Source organism: Convolutriloba macropyga, chromosome 3 (genome assembly GCF_964194025.1).
Source record: "Convolutriloba macropyga chromosome 3, txConMacr16.3, whole genome shotgun sequence".
In the NCBI taxonomy this organism is placed as follows: Eukaryota; Metazoa; Xenacoelomorpha; order Acoela; family Convolutidae; genus Convolutriloba; species Convolutriloba macropyga.
In genome coordinates, this window is record NC_134470.1 from 32,301,532 (window position 1) to 32,319,035 (window position 17,504).

At 32.0% G+C, this 17,504-nt stretch overlaps 1 protein-coding gene across 3 annotated transcripts in view; it reads left to right on the forward strand.

Moving 5' to 3' along the window:
• The window catches only part of LOC142337013 (uncharacterized), a 70,869-nt gene that overhangs the window by 26,450 nt on the left and 26,915 nt on the right, over nucleotides 1-17,504 (forward strand). For all 3 annotated transcript variants that reach the window (XM_075386028.1, XM_075386029.1, XM_075386030.1), the window contains 3 exons: nucleotides 11,365-11,520; nucleotides 14,798-14,974; nucleotides 17,115-17,348. In XM_075386028.1, coding sequence (XP_075242143.1) covers nucleotides 11,365-11,520; nucleotides 14,798-14,974; nucleotides 17,115-17,348 — 567 coding nt within the window. The remainder of the gene's footprint in view (nucleotides 1-11,364; nucleotides 11,521-14,797; nucleotides 14,975-17,114; nucleotides 17,349-17,504) is intronic.

Below are 17,504 nucleotides of genomic sequence, written 5' to 3' on the forward strand. Positions count from 1 at the left end.
TTCAAAAAATTACTGAAATTTTTTTAAAACAATTATGTTCAATGTCATACGAGACATTAGAAATGCATTGTATAGGTTCTTTTACACTTCCTAAAAAAACTTTTTGGTCTTTCATCAGTTACAATTTAAAATCAGACATAAATAGCAATTGAAGGCAGAACACATGAATTAATATAAAGTTTACTAAAATTCTTCGTCAAAGACTTAAAAATCATTAAGTTCTACTTTGAGCCGCATTTCCATGCAGTGGGAAGTCGTCAATAACTAAGTTATGAATTGAGAAATTTGTCAGTAGCTAACATTAAAAAACATTAAAGTCAAAAGTTTTTGAAAAAGAAAGGCAGAGCCCAAATAAGAATTAAAAGATTTCTAGTTGTAAGAACCCATGACGAGATCAAACCTATCTCTGATTTTCTCTATCCCAGATAACCACCCAATTATTTCTAATTTTTGTGAATTAGATCACCTGTCAAGTTAAATATTTAAAAAATAGAAAAAAAACAAGGATTCCGTTTGTATAATTATTAAGTTAATTTTCTCAAAAAACACAGAATTTTAGTACTAGAAGACTTTTATAGGGAGCCGTTTTTCTGTCAATCACAACAATTACACTCTAACATTGTAAATGTTGAAATAAGTTTATTTATATTTGCAAAATTTAGCCTAAAAGGAAATGTGAATGAAAACTGTCAAGTATTCGCAAAACATTACACATCAATAACTCCCTGTAAAAAAGAAATTACGAAAAAAATTTGTTTAATTCCATATATTAGGATGTACGTTCCTTCTAATGATACCACTCACTACTCTCTACAATGGATATATCGATCGGCCAAAATTGACTGAGTAAAAACCCATTTAAGTGTATAGTTCCTCCCTCCCCACTAAAGTGGGGGTCGGAACAAGAATTTATTATCTGACTGTATTTGTAAATTTGTTGCGAATAATGTTTCACTAGTTAATTGTATAACAAAAAGAGTTTATTTGTAAAATTTGCAAAAGATTTAACTTCAACAAAGTTTTTAAATTGATTTCATTTTTGCAGCAGTTTACACTTAACAATAACATTCACATTATCGTCAGTTACCCGGGCCGTGAAAATTTCCAAAAATTATGTAAGAAATGCTCTGAAATGCGCTCAATTTTCAAGAAATTCAGCGCAAATACCTTACATAAGTTCAGCTCTTTTCTTGCGCTCTGAGGCTCGAACCCCGATAATTGTGTCTCATCTATCAATTAGTCCACTGCGCTATTGAGAACTGAAAGGCTTCCCATTTAATTTGAATTTATAATAATAATACAATTCATATGAAAAGCGCTGAAATTGTGTAAGAAATGCGCTGAAAAATGTGCTGAAACTTATGTAAGAAAGGTGCTGAAAAATATGTAAGAAATGCGCTGAAAGTGCGCTGAAATTTTAAAGTTTCAGCTGACATCTCGACCCGGGTATAGATTAAACATTTTCGTCGTCAATATATTTTGATTGTACATTTTTTACATACCCCCACAAGTCCCCAACCACAACTCCCCCCCCCGCAAATCACCCCCCTCCCCCTCTTCTTAATTGTGCTTCCACAGCAGTCCACAGAGGTAAGTTTTGGTTCGACATCAGTCCACAGAGTTAAATCTGTGTTCGACAACAGTCCACCGAATTCACCTGCAATTGTAGGGTGGGACATATATCTTTTGCTTTGGGAAGAGATAATTTTGCAGGATAGTTTGCAAGGTTTTTCAGAAATTGTAGTTCAGAAACATCTGTCTGATAATCATTTTGTCAGGTTTTTTGTTATATTGATTCGTTTAATTGCTTTTATCACTTTGTATGATAATTTATCTGAACTCAAGAGAATTTATCTGAACTAAAGTTTTTAAATTCAGTTATTACTGATTTGGACTTATAAAATCGTTTCGAGCTCTTGTGGTAAAAATAGCTGCCGAGGCTGTTATATTTGATTGTAAAAATTTTTCAAATTATTTTTTTTTCGTTTGTAGTTTTTTGCAAATCCAATACAATTATTTGCAAATTTAATGGAATCTTTGCTGAATTTTTCAAATTGAGGCCAAAATCTACAAATGCAAAATAAAGCAAAAAATTTTAAATAACGTTAGGAACATTTGCAATTATAGTGCATTATTGTTCCGACCCCTCTTGAACGGGGAAGGAACTATATACTCAACTGTTTTTTTGTTTTTGTTCACACAATTTTGGTCTATCGATATATTCGTCGTAGAGAGTTGTGAGTGGTATCATTGTAAAGCTCATTCAGCGTAGAATATGGAATTATGGAATTAAAAAGATTTTTTTGATGTTCGTTTTCTAGAGCGATTTATCGAGGTTTAAATTTTTGTGAACTTTGAGATTGATTTGCGTATTTTTTGTTCACATTTTCCGGAGGTTTTATCTGAAAGTTAGTCAAATTTGTTAAAATATGTTAAAATTGTTAACAATAGTGTTGTTGATTTGAAAGACAAAAAAGTATTGTTGACTATTTTGATTTTTTCTTTGGTAAAAATTTAGGGTGAATATTTCAAAATTCAGCATTTATCATCAAAAATAGCACGAAATAAGCTTCTTTGGTCCACTTTGATTAAAATTGACGGAAGTACATACTCAAAAGCCCCTAATAAAGTATCTGTAAATTTTAAGGGGACTAAACCTACCTCCACTTCCATTGAGAGTTCTCTTGAATTAACGTTTGGCCGTTTTTTAGCTATTTATCTCGATGATTATCAAAACCGCAGCTTTTATTTTTGATTTTATACTAACAAATTAACAATATCTATAGCATCACAAACAATTAGGTGGTCTTAGTGGACGAACTGAAAAACCAGGGCTAGTTTTTGTCCACTTGTTGACTGCTATAATCCAAAAGATTTCAGTTTGTATTCAGTCGATCTTTTTTTAAAAAGAAATTAATGTTTTTATGTTAGTTAAAAAACAGAACGATTCAAATCATAGCTCCTGGGTGATAGGTCCAAGTGGCTTCCAAAAAAATTCTAAATTAATGTATATAGATTTTTTACTCTAAAGCTTGTGGTAGTTTTGACTTTTAAAATTATTTGCTTTTTTTTATAAACAACGGCTTTTTGAAATTTGCCACTGTTTTTCTTTTAATTTGGTCAACTTGTAGCTTACTGTCAGCAAAAAGTGCTTCTTTTTTCTACTGAATAAAAAATAAATCTTTTTGCTGTTTTACGAGTTAAGTTATAATTTTCTGGCCTTGATAATATAAGATTTCACAAAATTTTTTACTTTTATGCATTTGCCCATTTTTCACGCCCTTTTCTCTTTTTTTCACATTTTGACATTACTGACAGTTCGCAAATCACATTACCGACGTTCGAAACAAGGCGCAAATCAAAATCTTTAAAGGTACAGAATACGGTTTAATTGGCTTCGACAACATCTCGAAGATTTTAATTGAGTTTTTTTACTTTTGTTTTTAACTATCGTTTTCACTTTATCTTTTTGTCGTATGAAGTTTCCTGGGGAACAACAGGTCTCAGAGGCTCTTTATGGAAGATTAGACGGGCCTATTTTGTGTTTTGAGTAGATAGCTGATGGCTTTCATGACTTTGAAAACAATTTTTTTAAAAAAAACACTTTCCAACTTCGCTTTTTTGTTCTTATTTGTGCGTTTTTGTTACCTAGTCTCGTCAACTAAAGATCATATATGACATTTTTGGCGTCCAGAGAAGGCACCAGTGTACAAATGCTAATGGTTTTTTAAAAGAAATTGTTATGGCAATACTGGCTTCGACAAGGTTTTTCCGCAAAAAAAACTAATTTCTGAATTTTGTCTATATTTGACCTTGTTTTTATAAATGTAAGAAATATTCTTAATAATTAAACATCTCAAGATGTTGTTTCGGCTGAATAACGAACCTACTGAATTAGTTCATTTAGTAGTTAATGGCTATCATGACTTTGAAAAAAATGTTTTCGAAAAACACAAAAGTATTTCTTATTATCACCACATTTTCGCTTTCTTGTCAGTATTTTGCCTAGTCTCGTTATTGATCGGTCACATACCACCTTATTAGCATTCGTTGAAGGTGCAACTGAAGATATTTTGAGGGGCAGAAAACGGCTTTACGTCTTCGACACCGTTTCACAAATTTCAATTGAATTTTTGTTTGTTGTCTCTCTTTGTTGTTCTTATTGTAACCGCAGGAAAAAATGGCTAATGACAGGTCCTAATGCCCTGCTATATAAGCATTGGTAATGATAAAAAGTTTTGATAATTTCAGTTATTATTTAATGGTTTTCCTCACTTTGAAATTAATTGTTTTTAAAAATTTAAGCGAAGTTAAAGGTTTTGATGTTTTTTCTTTTTTGTCTAATTGTAACCGAGCCTTATTATGGACCTGTGCCATATCTTTGCTAGTAATGTACAAGATGTTTTGCTCAGTTTCAGTTTTATCTGACGCTATCTTGACTTTGTTATTAAGCTATTATAACAAAAAATGGACTTTAAGTTTTGGATGTAATTAATGTTGTTGTTGTTGTTTAATTTTGTTGTTCGTCTTGCCTCGCTTTCTTAATGATGGAAGATCTCATCAATCTAATGCAGCATTTTTTTCCACTGAAGTTTTTGCGTTGGATGCGATTTTTTTTGTTCATACACAAATTTTTTGAAAAATACTTGAATTACTGGTTTTTATATCGGTTCCCATATAAATGTGCGGGGTCGAAACTTTTTGTGCAAACGGACCTCACCGAGCCTCGATGTTAACCAATGAATTACAAATTAAAATTGTAAATATTTGCAAATAATGTATTAGTGGATGACTAGGTATGCTCTTCTAATCCACTTAACTTCTATCAGAATTTGGTTAACATAATTTTTGTGCTTGAGCGCTTCGTGAAATCCGGCAAATAGACCGAAGAGACGTGTCACCTGCAGATTACAATGAGCCACCTCAAGAAGCGCTATTGTTGAAAATGACATTCAATGTCAATTTTGATCAAAGTTAGTCCTGAAAGGAACTGACAACAGGTTATACTACTTTTAAATATCCCCTAGCAAACTTTTATCAATTGGTGTTCATAAAAAAATCCAACAAACATTAATCTTTATAGTAACGGTCATAAGATATCGAAGTCACTCACTTAGAATAAGAAATGTTAGAAACCTTAAAACATGGAAAAGGATATTTTCTCTGATCATTTTATAAAAAGTGTAATCAAAAACAGATGACATTTTAAAATGTCCAAAATTATTGTTTTGCTTGAAACCGCTTTTTATGAAAAACAAAAATTTCTAAATGTACTTTTTAAATTACTTTTATATACGGAAACTCGGAATGATTATCTTAAGTCTTTGCTGCTTTGGTGTTTGAAATTTAGATGTGGCGCACAAGGTTTCTGTTACGGCACTTGAAATCAAATGTAATTTTCAATGTAGTTAGTTTTGAGTTCTCAATTGTAAAGCATTTTGATAAAAACTTTCATTAACAAACTTTTTTTCTGTATATTAACAAAATATTCAATCATCATTTGTTTTGCATTTTTGATTTTCGGTCTTTGAGAGCTTTGTGCAATTATAATAATACGATTTGCAAAATGAAAGAAAAAACGTTTTCGTCTATCAAAAGCAGGACCAAACAGGATGTCAGAAAGCAGTGACTCCTTATAAATTAGAACTGAATTCTGCTGTTAAATTGGGTTCGTTGCTCGATCGTTTTAGCTGATTTTCGCACAAACACTGATTCATATCAACCCTCTGAGTTTCTCTTCTACACCCTATATCCTTTAAAAAGCGTTGACATAAGAGTTATCCGATTTCAGTGTGAAACATACAAAGCATCCCGAAGCCAGGGATCAAACCAGCAATGAATTAATCCAAAAAATTTTCTCTCAGGATGTTAAAGTGCCAGTTAGTACATTGCTTTCATCTCGTTCCAATGAAGTTTGATGCTTGAAAATTGTATTGAATAATGAGGTAAAACGAAGTTAAATCACATTTGGATAAAAAACTTAGGTTTTTAACTAAGTTTTTAACAAAAAAACTTAGGTTTTTAACAAAAAATAACTTTTTTGATTTATAACTTTTAACCATATAACTTCAACTACGTAGTATTTTTTCAAATTACAGGTTTTAGATTCAAAGTAAAAATATCTCGGGAATGGTCAACACGCGTACTTGTAATTCTGCAACATATTAAAATTCTTGATTTTTATATGTACAGCTGCTAGTATGTATGTATGACCACATACATACTAGCAGCTGTACATATAAAAATCAAGAATTTTAATATGTTGCAGAATTACAAGTACGCGTGTTGACCATTCCCGAGATATTTTTACTTTGAATCTAAAACCTGTAATTTAAAAAAAAACTACGTGGTTGAAGTTATATGGTTAAAAGTTATAAATCAAAAATAATATTATCTGAAAAAGTACAACCTAATGTTCTGTATTTCAAAAAAAAATTACAGAAAAAGTATAGAAAAAAAAACTTCAATCAATTGAATTTGGTATGTTAATACATTGTCAACAATTCCTCATTAGATATCGGTGCTTTTCGGTTGGCTGCAAGCAGAGTGCCCTACACATTAACACCTTTCACATCTATACCTTTTATCCATTTCAAAGCATTAAATTGTGTTAACATAACAGTTATCCCATTTCTAATTGAAACATACAAAACATCCCTGAGCCAAAGCATCCCGGGGTTAATTCTTTGTCGACAATTCCAATTAGTTATCTGCACCAGGTAGAGCGCCTCTTATTGAGCAAAAGATATTTTTTTGAAAACAAATAACTCTCTCTTGTTTCTCATGCTTATTTGCTTTGTTTCACGTAATTGGTCTGATTAATAGCTGCCGTCAGCCTCTAAAACGGCTATTATTTAGGCCCTCTCCTTTTTTCCAATTCAAAGAATTTGAATTGTATTGGGGCGCTGTCTTTTTTTTACAGATCTGTTCACACATTTTCATGATATTTGAAGTCAAATTGGAGTAGCGGTTTTGGTCACGCTGAAACAGGAATTGGAGCTAAAAAGCTAGTGGTTTTTGCGGCGTCAAATTTTTCCAATCTAATTTTAAAATAGAGTGAGAAAACGGTGTTTGAACAAAAATTCGCTTTCTCGATAGTGTTTTTTTTCACATGCGGCAATTTGATTTTGTTTTTGCTGTTTTTTTTCAATTTTTTGAATGAGAATTTTTTATAAATGATTTTACCAATCCATTAATAGTTCATTCTAGGCCTAGTTGTGTTTGTTAGAATCAAATTTAGATTTCTCGCTAGTGGTATTTTGACATTGACTTTCTGTTTTTTTTATCTGATATTTTATACAAATGGTTTTCCCAATTCACTCAAACCGGTTCTAGGTTGAGTGATTTATTAAGTCTATGAAAATTCTTTGAATTATACGTCACGACTTTTCCTTCTAAGTTTTTTTTTATTCGCTTCACCTTTTGAACATGTTTTTCGTTTTACATATCGCGACTTTCACGTTTGACTTCTGACTTACCTCACTCACTGTTTCAACTGAACTTTTTAAAAATCCATGTACTCAATTAAGTATAGTTTTAGAATCCAACTGAAACTGTACTCGAATTAGAACAATTTTTGACTGTGAAAAAAAGAACAAAATTCTGTCAATTTATCTCTTATTTTTTCTTTTGCTGTTTCAATCCCGATGTGCATCAAGCGCGTCAACGGCGGCTATTTTTCGGCAAACTGCTGGCTATTTTTTGTTTTAAAGATAGAACCGATAAAAAATTTTGCATATCTTTTTCTTGACCAAATCTGTAATGACCCTAAAAATGTTCATTAAGGAACACCAAGGTTTATTACAAACCACATTGATTAACAAATAACATCTTGAATACTTCTTTTTCTACTAAAAACATTTTACACAGTTCTTGATGATAGATCTGCTTTTGATATGTCCAAAAACCAAAAAATTGTTCTGTGTTATGTGTTTTCAGTTAAAAAAAATATTGTATAAAGACGCAACTTAAAGACCTAATTGATTTCTAAAAGTTTTGATAAAGATGGAATAACTTAGATGGATCAATAATTTTCTTGGTTCACATCTGTATAATTGCTTAATAACAAGCGTATTTTATTTTATTTTTAAGAAGAATGTTTTTGTTTATACATCCTTTCTAGCAAATTGTAATTGAATTCAAATAAATAGATTTTTACAATCGTTTAATGTGGGGTGAAAATTTGTTTCTTCGAATAAAAACAGTTTTGCGATTAACGCGTAGCTTCAACCATACGGATAATACGATGTCATACAAGGATCAAATAGGATGCAAATCATATTGTTTTTTTGTTCCGACCCCACCCACTTGTGGGAGGATCTACACACTCAAATGTTTTTTTGTTCAGTCAATTTTGGCCGATCGATTTATTAATTGCAGAGATTTTTGAGTGAAATGTGAAAGCTTTTCAAGCTTATCAAGTAAATAAATTGTTTTTCGAACTTCTTTTTTTTCGAGGAGTTACCGAGGTTTAAAGTTTATGTGAACATTAGATATTTGGGAGTGGCTTTGTTCCTTTTTAGCATCTTTCTTTGTTAAATTTCAGACTGTTTTTAATACATATCTTAATTCAAAATTGTTTTTATAATAAAATTATAAAAACAGTTTTGTTATCCCTAAGAACAAAAGGCATAAAAGGATAGTTTTGTTCTCATTGGGAAGATTACAATCTATAAGATTCGATTTATATTGTAGAGCTCTTTTTAACTTTTTTCCACATTTTTTTTTTACTTTTCTCGGGTTATTTAGAGGCGAGTACCTCTATGATTAGGTTCAATTACTTAAAAATCATCTTTACGGCGAAGAGGACCGATTGAGCATTTAGTTTCTCTTCAGAGAATCTTCACTCATTGTTTTTAGGGCTTGGACAATGTTTTTTTTCGCAAAATTAACAATTTTTTATGTTTTGCCTGCAAGTGTTGTACTTTTTGAATCACATTTCTCAGCCAAATTGATTAAGAGGGAATTGGGGCTCTTCAAAAACTTTAAATGGTCCTGCCTAAAGCTTTGGACTTTAACGATTAAAATTTTTAGTCATTTTTTCTAACTTGCAGGTCTTTCTCAATGATGAAAGGGCCATTATGTTTTGTATTGAATAAGAAAATTGGAAAAATGTCTGGTTAGCGGTTTTTTTTCTAATTATTGCTTTTATGACTTGCTTTTATGACACAAAATTCTTCAATGATCAGCTCATTTTTAGTGACTGCGACACTCTTCTCTCGAATTATTAGTTTCAGGTTTTTGCCTGTAATTGTTGTTTTCTCTGTAGTTGTAGGATTTTGCTGATTAAAGACAGTTCTCAATATTTTCTTTTTAATGGAAAGGGAAAAAGGCCTATTCAATTTTAGCAAAAGTTAGTAGTTTTGATAATTTTGATTTTATTCTCTTTCAAAATTTTCATTTGTTCTCATTCTTCCTTTGTTCTTCTTTTTTTTGCAACTCGAAAATTAGACCCATCAATGAGATGCCCCTTCCAATTTCTTGTGATTTAAATATCAACCATTTTTTCAATTATTCAGTTTTCAAATTACAGTCGGTATTTTATAACGTGAACACTATGCGTTTTTTAAAAATATTTGTGAGTGGTAAATTTTGGTTTTTTTGAGGTCCTTTGAAAAAGGCCAAATTTCAAATGAGATCAAAATGAAAAATATACAATTTTGCTGTTTTCTAATTTTGCTAATTGAAATAATTTAAACAAACGTTGAAGTAATATTTTACAATACTACGATAATAGCTGTTGACGTAATAAAGTGCATGAACACTTTGTGTTTTCGTAAATTGCTCGTAAATTTTTTAGGATATTGTATCTGTTGCTGTTTTGTAGTCCTGATCTGTATCCTTTGCGGATTTTAAACAACCCTTTGAAGCCTTTCTATTTAAAAACTAATGGTTTTATTGACTTTTGAACTTATTTGTTTTGAAAAATGCAATGGATTTTTGAACTTTTCCTCTTTTTTTCTTCTTTTTTCGACTCTTTATCTGGTCCAATTATGGGGAGGTCCCATCTTCTTTGTAGTCAAGGAGAAGTGAATTTTGAAGTTTAGATTTTATCTGGTGGTATTTTGATTTCGCTACGACGTGCTTTCAAAATTAGATTTTGAGTTTCTGTTACCTTTTTATTTTCGTTTTTTTTTTGCCGTTTGTATTGTATTGTTATCTTTTTAATGGCAGGCATCATGATTGTTCTAATGCGGCATGGCATTACACTATTCAATTAGTAGTTTGGTTTTCCAAATTTTTTTAACACAAACATCTATTTATGTTTATCTCTAAGCTCATCATTAGTTAGACAATTAAGTCAAAGTTCTGAATGAGCGTGGTCGGAAGATTATGTGCTAGCGCACATTACCGAGCCTCTTTTTCTAGTATGGATCCAAAAACGTCATTAAATATAACCTCGCACAATTTCTAAATACCAGTGCCAGTAGAATGATTTTCAGATATATAAACTGTATGACATAAAACCATACCGGGTCGAGGAAAAATCGAAATAAAATGTTCGATAAGCGGTGAAAAGTTGTTTTTTTTTCACCGCAAATTTTGTACATTGTTTTGCGGTGAAATACAGTGAAATTATATAATTTCATCGCTCTAGTAAGTGGTGAACTTACAAAAATTCAGCGAATTTCACCTCCCTTACGAGGGATCGAACCTCTCACCTCCTGCATGTCATGCACATCTTCTTCCACTGCTCCATCTCTCACTAATTGCTAGTATTTTTGTTTTTTATATAAATCAAATCACTCTATTTTCTGTAAAACATGCGCGGTGAATTCTTGTAAGATTTGCCATTTTTGGTGGTGAAATTACATATTTTAGCGTTGAAATGTGACGATTTTTTGTAAGTTCACCGCTTACTCTTGTGGTCAAATTCCATAAATTCACCGCTTAGAAAAATGTTTTACGAAGATGTGAGATTAAGATGTAGTTTTAGGGGGGGCTGTTTAGATTTAACAATTCCTCCCTTACTCCCCATTAATTTCACCGCATTCACTGCTGATCTCACACAATTTTAAAACTATTTTTCTAAGCGATTAATTTATGTAAGCTCACCACTAAGTTAAGCGGTGAATTCATGTAATTTCATTGCAATCACCGCTTATCTCACATAATTTGGACACGTTTTTCAGAGCGCTGAATTTATACTAAAATCAGCGGTGAAACTATCTAATTTCACCGCTAACAGACGATAAAGTTTTTTTCACCTCATTCACCGCCTGATTGATGTAATTTCACCGCATTCACCGCTTACCTTACAAAATTTCCCGCATTCACCGCCCATCTTCCATAATTTTCCGTTGAATGGCGGTGACACCTCGACTCGGGATTATAATCAGTCGATCGTTTTGTTTTACCTTTTAGACGCTGGAGAAGTCTACTGTTCGTGCACGGATTTTAACCCCGATAATCGCTTCACCAATTATACATATTTTTTGGTTAATTACCACGAATGTGTCCAGAAGAATAAGAATGAGACTCAGGAGAGTGAGAAAGTATTCGCCAATACAATTCGATCTGGTGAGTTTAATTGAATCTAGGAGAAAATTGTGTATCGGAGATTTCATATATCTGTTGATATATTAATCTAAATTTCTACAAACCCATCATAAAATAATAGAAAAATGGGCAAAAACTTTATAAAGTGATACAAACTATGCATTAGACTATATTTTTTTGACAAGTTAATTTAAATTTTTTGATTAAGAACTTTGTGATTAAAAATGCATATTATTTTTTATGGCTGGTTTGTATTTTTACATACATTTTCCATTAGCTTATTTTTTACTTTTCAGCTTATTTTGTTACTATTCGAAGACTGATGATTTAAGCTTTTTCTATGGAATGTGCAATTTCATAACAATTTGTCACTTCCTTATCTTGCCTGTAATGCAATCTAAAGTGAAAATACTGTTTATCGTAGATTGAACCTAAATTAGCAATTTTGATTCAATTAGAATTTGATTCGGAACTTGATTCAATAGCAAATTGATTCAAAAGACATTATCAAAGTTCTGATGTTTCAATTGGATGTAAGCGAAACAGACAATTCAGGATTGGATGTAAGCGAAACAGACAATGCATTAAAAAGGCAGTTAAATTTGTTTTTTTTCAAGCAAGTTTTGTAATCGCAAGCTTCAATGTGAAATATCAACAAGGAGGCTCGGTAATGTGCAATCGCACATAAGGTTCCAACCCCACTCATCCACAATTTTGGCCTACTTGTCTACCAAATGAGGAACAGACAGAAAAACACAAAATTCAATTATTTTTAAAAGAAAATAGTGTATGAACGAAAAGATACCATCCAAAGCAAATAAATCAGTGGAGTAAAAATGATGCAATAGATTGATGAGATATGCCAATATTAAAAAAACGAGTTGATACGAACAGCAAAATCAAACAACAACAACAAACATTAATTAAATCAAATATTTAATGTCCGATTTAAAAAACACTTAATAACAAATAGCGTCAGATGAAACTGAAACAAAAACAAATAACGTTTAATTCACCAGGAACGACATGGGACCAGTCCATACATTTTTTATCCATGGGACCAGTCCATACATTTTTTATACAATTAATTTCAAAGTAATGAAAACCCTTTGAAATCAACAAACATACCCATAGGTTTATGATAACCAATGCTTCTACAGAAGGGTATTAAGACCTAAGACAAGTCCTTATTCAATTTTTCAATCGATAAAAAAGAACAACATGAAGACAACAAACAAAAATTTAATTAAAGCTTGCCAGAAAACGCTGTCGAAGCCGTAAAGCAATAATTTGGCCCTCTAAATATGTTCAATTGCTCCTTGTTTGATTACCAATAATGTAGTATGTGACCTCTCAATAACAGGACTACGTAACATGCAGACAAAAAGGAAAAAAAAGTGCAAAATTAAGTTCGGAACAAAATTTTTTCCAAAGCCTTGAAAGACATTAATTACAAATTGAAATAATTAAATAGATTCCTTTTTCCGTGAAAAGAAACTCATTAGACGTGCAGTTATCCAGAATATGTCTAGAGTCAGCAGAAAGGACTTCAAATTTGACAAAAATCAAAAAATTAACTAGTTTTTTTTGTGAAAAACCCGCGTCGAAGCCAGTAAAGTTATGACGAATTCTTTAAAAACAATAAATTTTGTGACATTAATCCCTTTTTACACTTTCCCTTGACACACATAATGTCACATTGGACCTGTTATTAATCAAACTAAGTAACAATTAGACAACAAAAAGAACAAAATTGAGAAGCTAAAAATTGTTTTGTTTTTGAAAACCATTGTTTTCAAAGTCATGAAAGCCAGCAGCTATCTACTAAAATTGAAATGTAGACTCAATTTTTAATCCAAGATAAGCGACTGAACTTTTTCATTATACAGGAAATTTCATACGACTAAAATAAAAAAAAACACTTAAAGACAAAATCAAAAAATTCAGTTAACTTCTTCCAGAAAGTAGTGTCGAAGCCGTATCTTTGTGGATTTTAATGTGTTCATTTGTGCCTTTTTTATATGCAAGTAAGGTGATATGTGAACTTTCAATAATTTGATAATGTGAAAAAAACTAGGGAGAGAAGCAGAACTAGGGCAAATACTTAAAAACAAAAAAAAAATGTGAAAGCTAGTGGTATCGAAGCCAAAAACAAAAACTTAGGCGTAAAACCGCAATAGATTTTAAAATTTAAATTAGCAGAAAGAAAAATCATTCTTTCTTCGCTGACACTAAGCTACATTTTGACCAAATTAAGAAAGAAGTAGAAGTAAATTTCAATATGCAAATGTTTATTTAAAAATAAAAACTTTTTAAAAGTCAAAACGACATTAAGCATATAACTTTTAAAACCAGCTTTTATAATTTTTTATAATTTCCAAGCTAACTGTAGTATTTTGGAGTTGCTAAGGAGGCCAATGGGATCTATAACTACTGAGCTTTGATTTGAAAAAAATCTTTTTGGACAGCAACCGTCCAAGATTAGTCCAAAAATAGCCTTGCTTATGCTCTTCGTCCATTGGGAACACCTAAAATTTCGATTGTCATAGATATAGATAATTTGTCAGGTAAAAAATCAAAAATAGATGCTGCGTGTTTGATAATCAACGAGTAAAGATAGCGAAAAACGCCAAATTTTACTTACAGAGGACTCTCAATCAAGGTTGAAGTAGAAATAGCCCATATTTGAGTCTACAAAAATTGTTTTAGTGGCTTTTAGGTGTTTACTTCAGGCAAATTGAATTAAAGTGGACTAAAGGAGCTTATTTCGTGCTGTTTTTATTGAAAAATGCTAAATTTTGAAAAATTTAGCTAGAATTTAAGACAAAAAATTTAAATAAAAATAGCCGACAATATTTTTTAGGCAAAAAATCCGGAAAATGTGAAGAAAAACAACGGAATTCACTCTACTATTCTCAAAAGTTTAAACCTCGATAACTACCTGTAAAAAACGAAAATAAAAAAATGTTTTTAATTCCACATTCTACACTGGACGAGCTTTCTAATGATATTAGTCTCAGCTCTCTACGATGAATATATCGATCGGCCAAAATCGTCTGAACAAGAAAAAACCCATTTGAGTATATCGTTCCCCCCCCCTCAAGAGGGGTCGGAACAATCAAGAGCTCATGATGCCTTAGCTAAGGGAGTTTCATGTTGATTTAATGCACGAATATTTGAGAAGTAAAGGTGGAGTGAAAAAGAAAAATTAAATTACATATAAGTGGTTGGGGCGTTGTTAGTTTCTGTAAAGACAGGCTTAAGATTTTGTCTTCGTTGTTTTAGTTGTCTTTTTCAGGTCCCAATGGAGTCAGCCTGGCTCTGGATAGTTATGCAGCATATTGGGTGAAGTTGACGATAACTTTCGAAGACCGGGACTGGTCTCTCGATTACATCATGTATCGAGACGGAATCCAGATTGCCAACTTCACCTATCCGGATTACCACGGATCTAGTGCAATTTGGAGCGATGAAGGTTTGAAATACTCCGCATGAAAGGCGTCGACTTAAAACTTAAAACACTCGTATATACTAATGAGGGGGTGGGGGGTATTGACTAAAATTACACAGTCAAGCTTCATACTTAAAGTCGAGGAAAAGTCTTTTCATAGGCATTTTAGGTCAGCCTGGTCTTTTCATGGGTTGAACAATAATTCTTTTTATTTACCTATTTTTTGTTTTTGTACAAACTGCAAACTCATTATTTTGTCATATCATATGCCTTATCCGTCATGCGCTGTCTTTTCATGCCACTTTTCGGTCGAGTATGGTATTTTCATAAGTCAATGTGTAAACATGGTTCGCACTTCACTGGAAACTGGGAGGAGTGTATCTATTATTTCCAACCCCATTTTGGAATTTTTCAACAACCTGCAGCTCCCTTTGTGCAACAAATCCTTTTGAACACACAGCTACATTTTATTATTGCAAGTGCTGGTCGTGAATATGTAAAACTCAGAACCATTATGATGAAAAAGAAAACAATTAGACTCTAAAACGAATTGGAATTATACAATGTGATTTAGCAAGCTGGCATCTAAAAAATAACCAGATCTTGGTGCCATCTTGGCAGGATTTGTAAAGGAAACGCCAAATAAATAAAATTGATGATGCACGTTTTCTTCTGAAACGTGAAGCATCATACTAGGACCTAGTAAGGATTTAACAAGAGCTGTCAAGACATCTTGAAAATGTGGCTAGCAAGAGTTCACTAAGTCATATCATTTTTTAAGATATTAAATTGTCAAAGTATATATAATACTGCATAAGATTGTCCGTGTTCAAGTAGTTTTTTTAAACATGTAAATTACTCAAACAATTTTCGGATGTTTCCCATTGTCTTATGTCTGTTTGTAGTTTCATTAGGCTAACTTTTGAGATAAACAATTCGGCTGACAGGATACGATCCTTAATGAGAAGATCAATAGAGTGGTCAAATTTTTGACGAAAATAACAAACTTTTATTCCCCAGTTAATTTGCCTGTTTATGCGGTTTAAGTTTTTCACTGTAAGAGTTTGAAGAAATACTCCACTGAAAGAAAGATGAGAGAGTACAACTGACTTGAAAACATCAATTCTCACTTTCAAAGGTATTTGATTTCTTACAAGATACAAAGAACGAATTGCATTAGCCATTTTGCTTAAAACTGAGTTCAGGTGATTTTCAAAGGTTAGGTTTGAATCAGTTTGTACTCCCAGATAACGACATGCATGAGCTGGTTTGATAACTTCGCCTTTAAGAGAAAAATCTGGATCCGAATTAGTATGATTTGTAAAGAATAACATCTCTGTTTTATCGGCATTTAAAGTGAGTTGATTCTCTGTCAGGTATTTGTCTGTTTGTTCTAATATTTTTTCAATTTTTTGGGGAATATTTTCATTACATTCAAATTTGCATATAATACTAGTGTCATCCGCAAATTGAACAACATCATTTTCACCTTCCAACTTTTCAGAAAAATCGTTGACATATAACAGAAAAAAAGAGGTCCTAACACTGTTCCTTATGGAACTGTCATGATTAATAGTTATTTTATCTGATAAGTCAATACCCAGTTTTACGCATTGTGTTCGATTTTCGAGAAAAGATTTGAGAAGTAAAATTGTTGATTGAGAGAGGTTGAAATTTTCAGCTTTCATGAGAAAGATTTCATGTGAAATTGAATTGAAAGCTTTTGCAAGATCTAAGAACACAGCACCTGTGTCGTTGTTATTTTCCAAATTTCGTATTATTTTTTCAATAAAATAAGCACAGCATCAGTAGACGATTTTCGAGATTAGAAACCGAATTGTTTTTTGTTCAAGAGCGCAAATTTTTCAAGATATTCTACTAACTGATTAAGCAAAAGCCTTTCAAAAACTTTTGCGAAAGTTGGTGTTACAGAAATTGGACAATAATTAGTTAAAACAGAAACATCTCCTTTCTTGAAAGTTGGTGTGATGTGCGCATCCTTAAGAATTGTTGGAAAAACTTTCTCTTGAATACAATCGTTAAATATAATCTGAAGATGTGTCGCTAGAGCATATTTTGTAGTGATACCTTTGTAGTGATACCTTTGAGTTAAGACTTTTGATTGATGAAAACACTATTGTGATGATTTTGTTCCTGGTTTTAGGAGTTAACGCGGCCACCAAGTATCACTACAGAATTGAGGAGCAAGACCGGATAAATGGCTTGAGTTCCTCGTCTGACATTGTCGAAGTATGCACGAATCCGCCAGCTCCTCAAAGCGTTGATTACACAATTGATACAGAGACTATGCAAGCAGAGATAGCATGGGTCATGCCATCGGGTGTCTATGGTCAGCAGATGATTTTTGAAGTTACCACGGATAAAGAAAACAAACAACGTAAGATTATTGGTCAAAAACTAACACTTAATTTTCTATCAAGATGTTAGTCACTCCTTTCAACGCAAACTTCTTATTTCTGCAGGAAATGTGCAGCACGATCTCTAATTTTGTAGAAAAAGACATTACGGTGCAAATAGTATATTTTCAATCGAC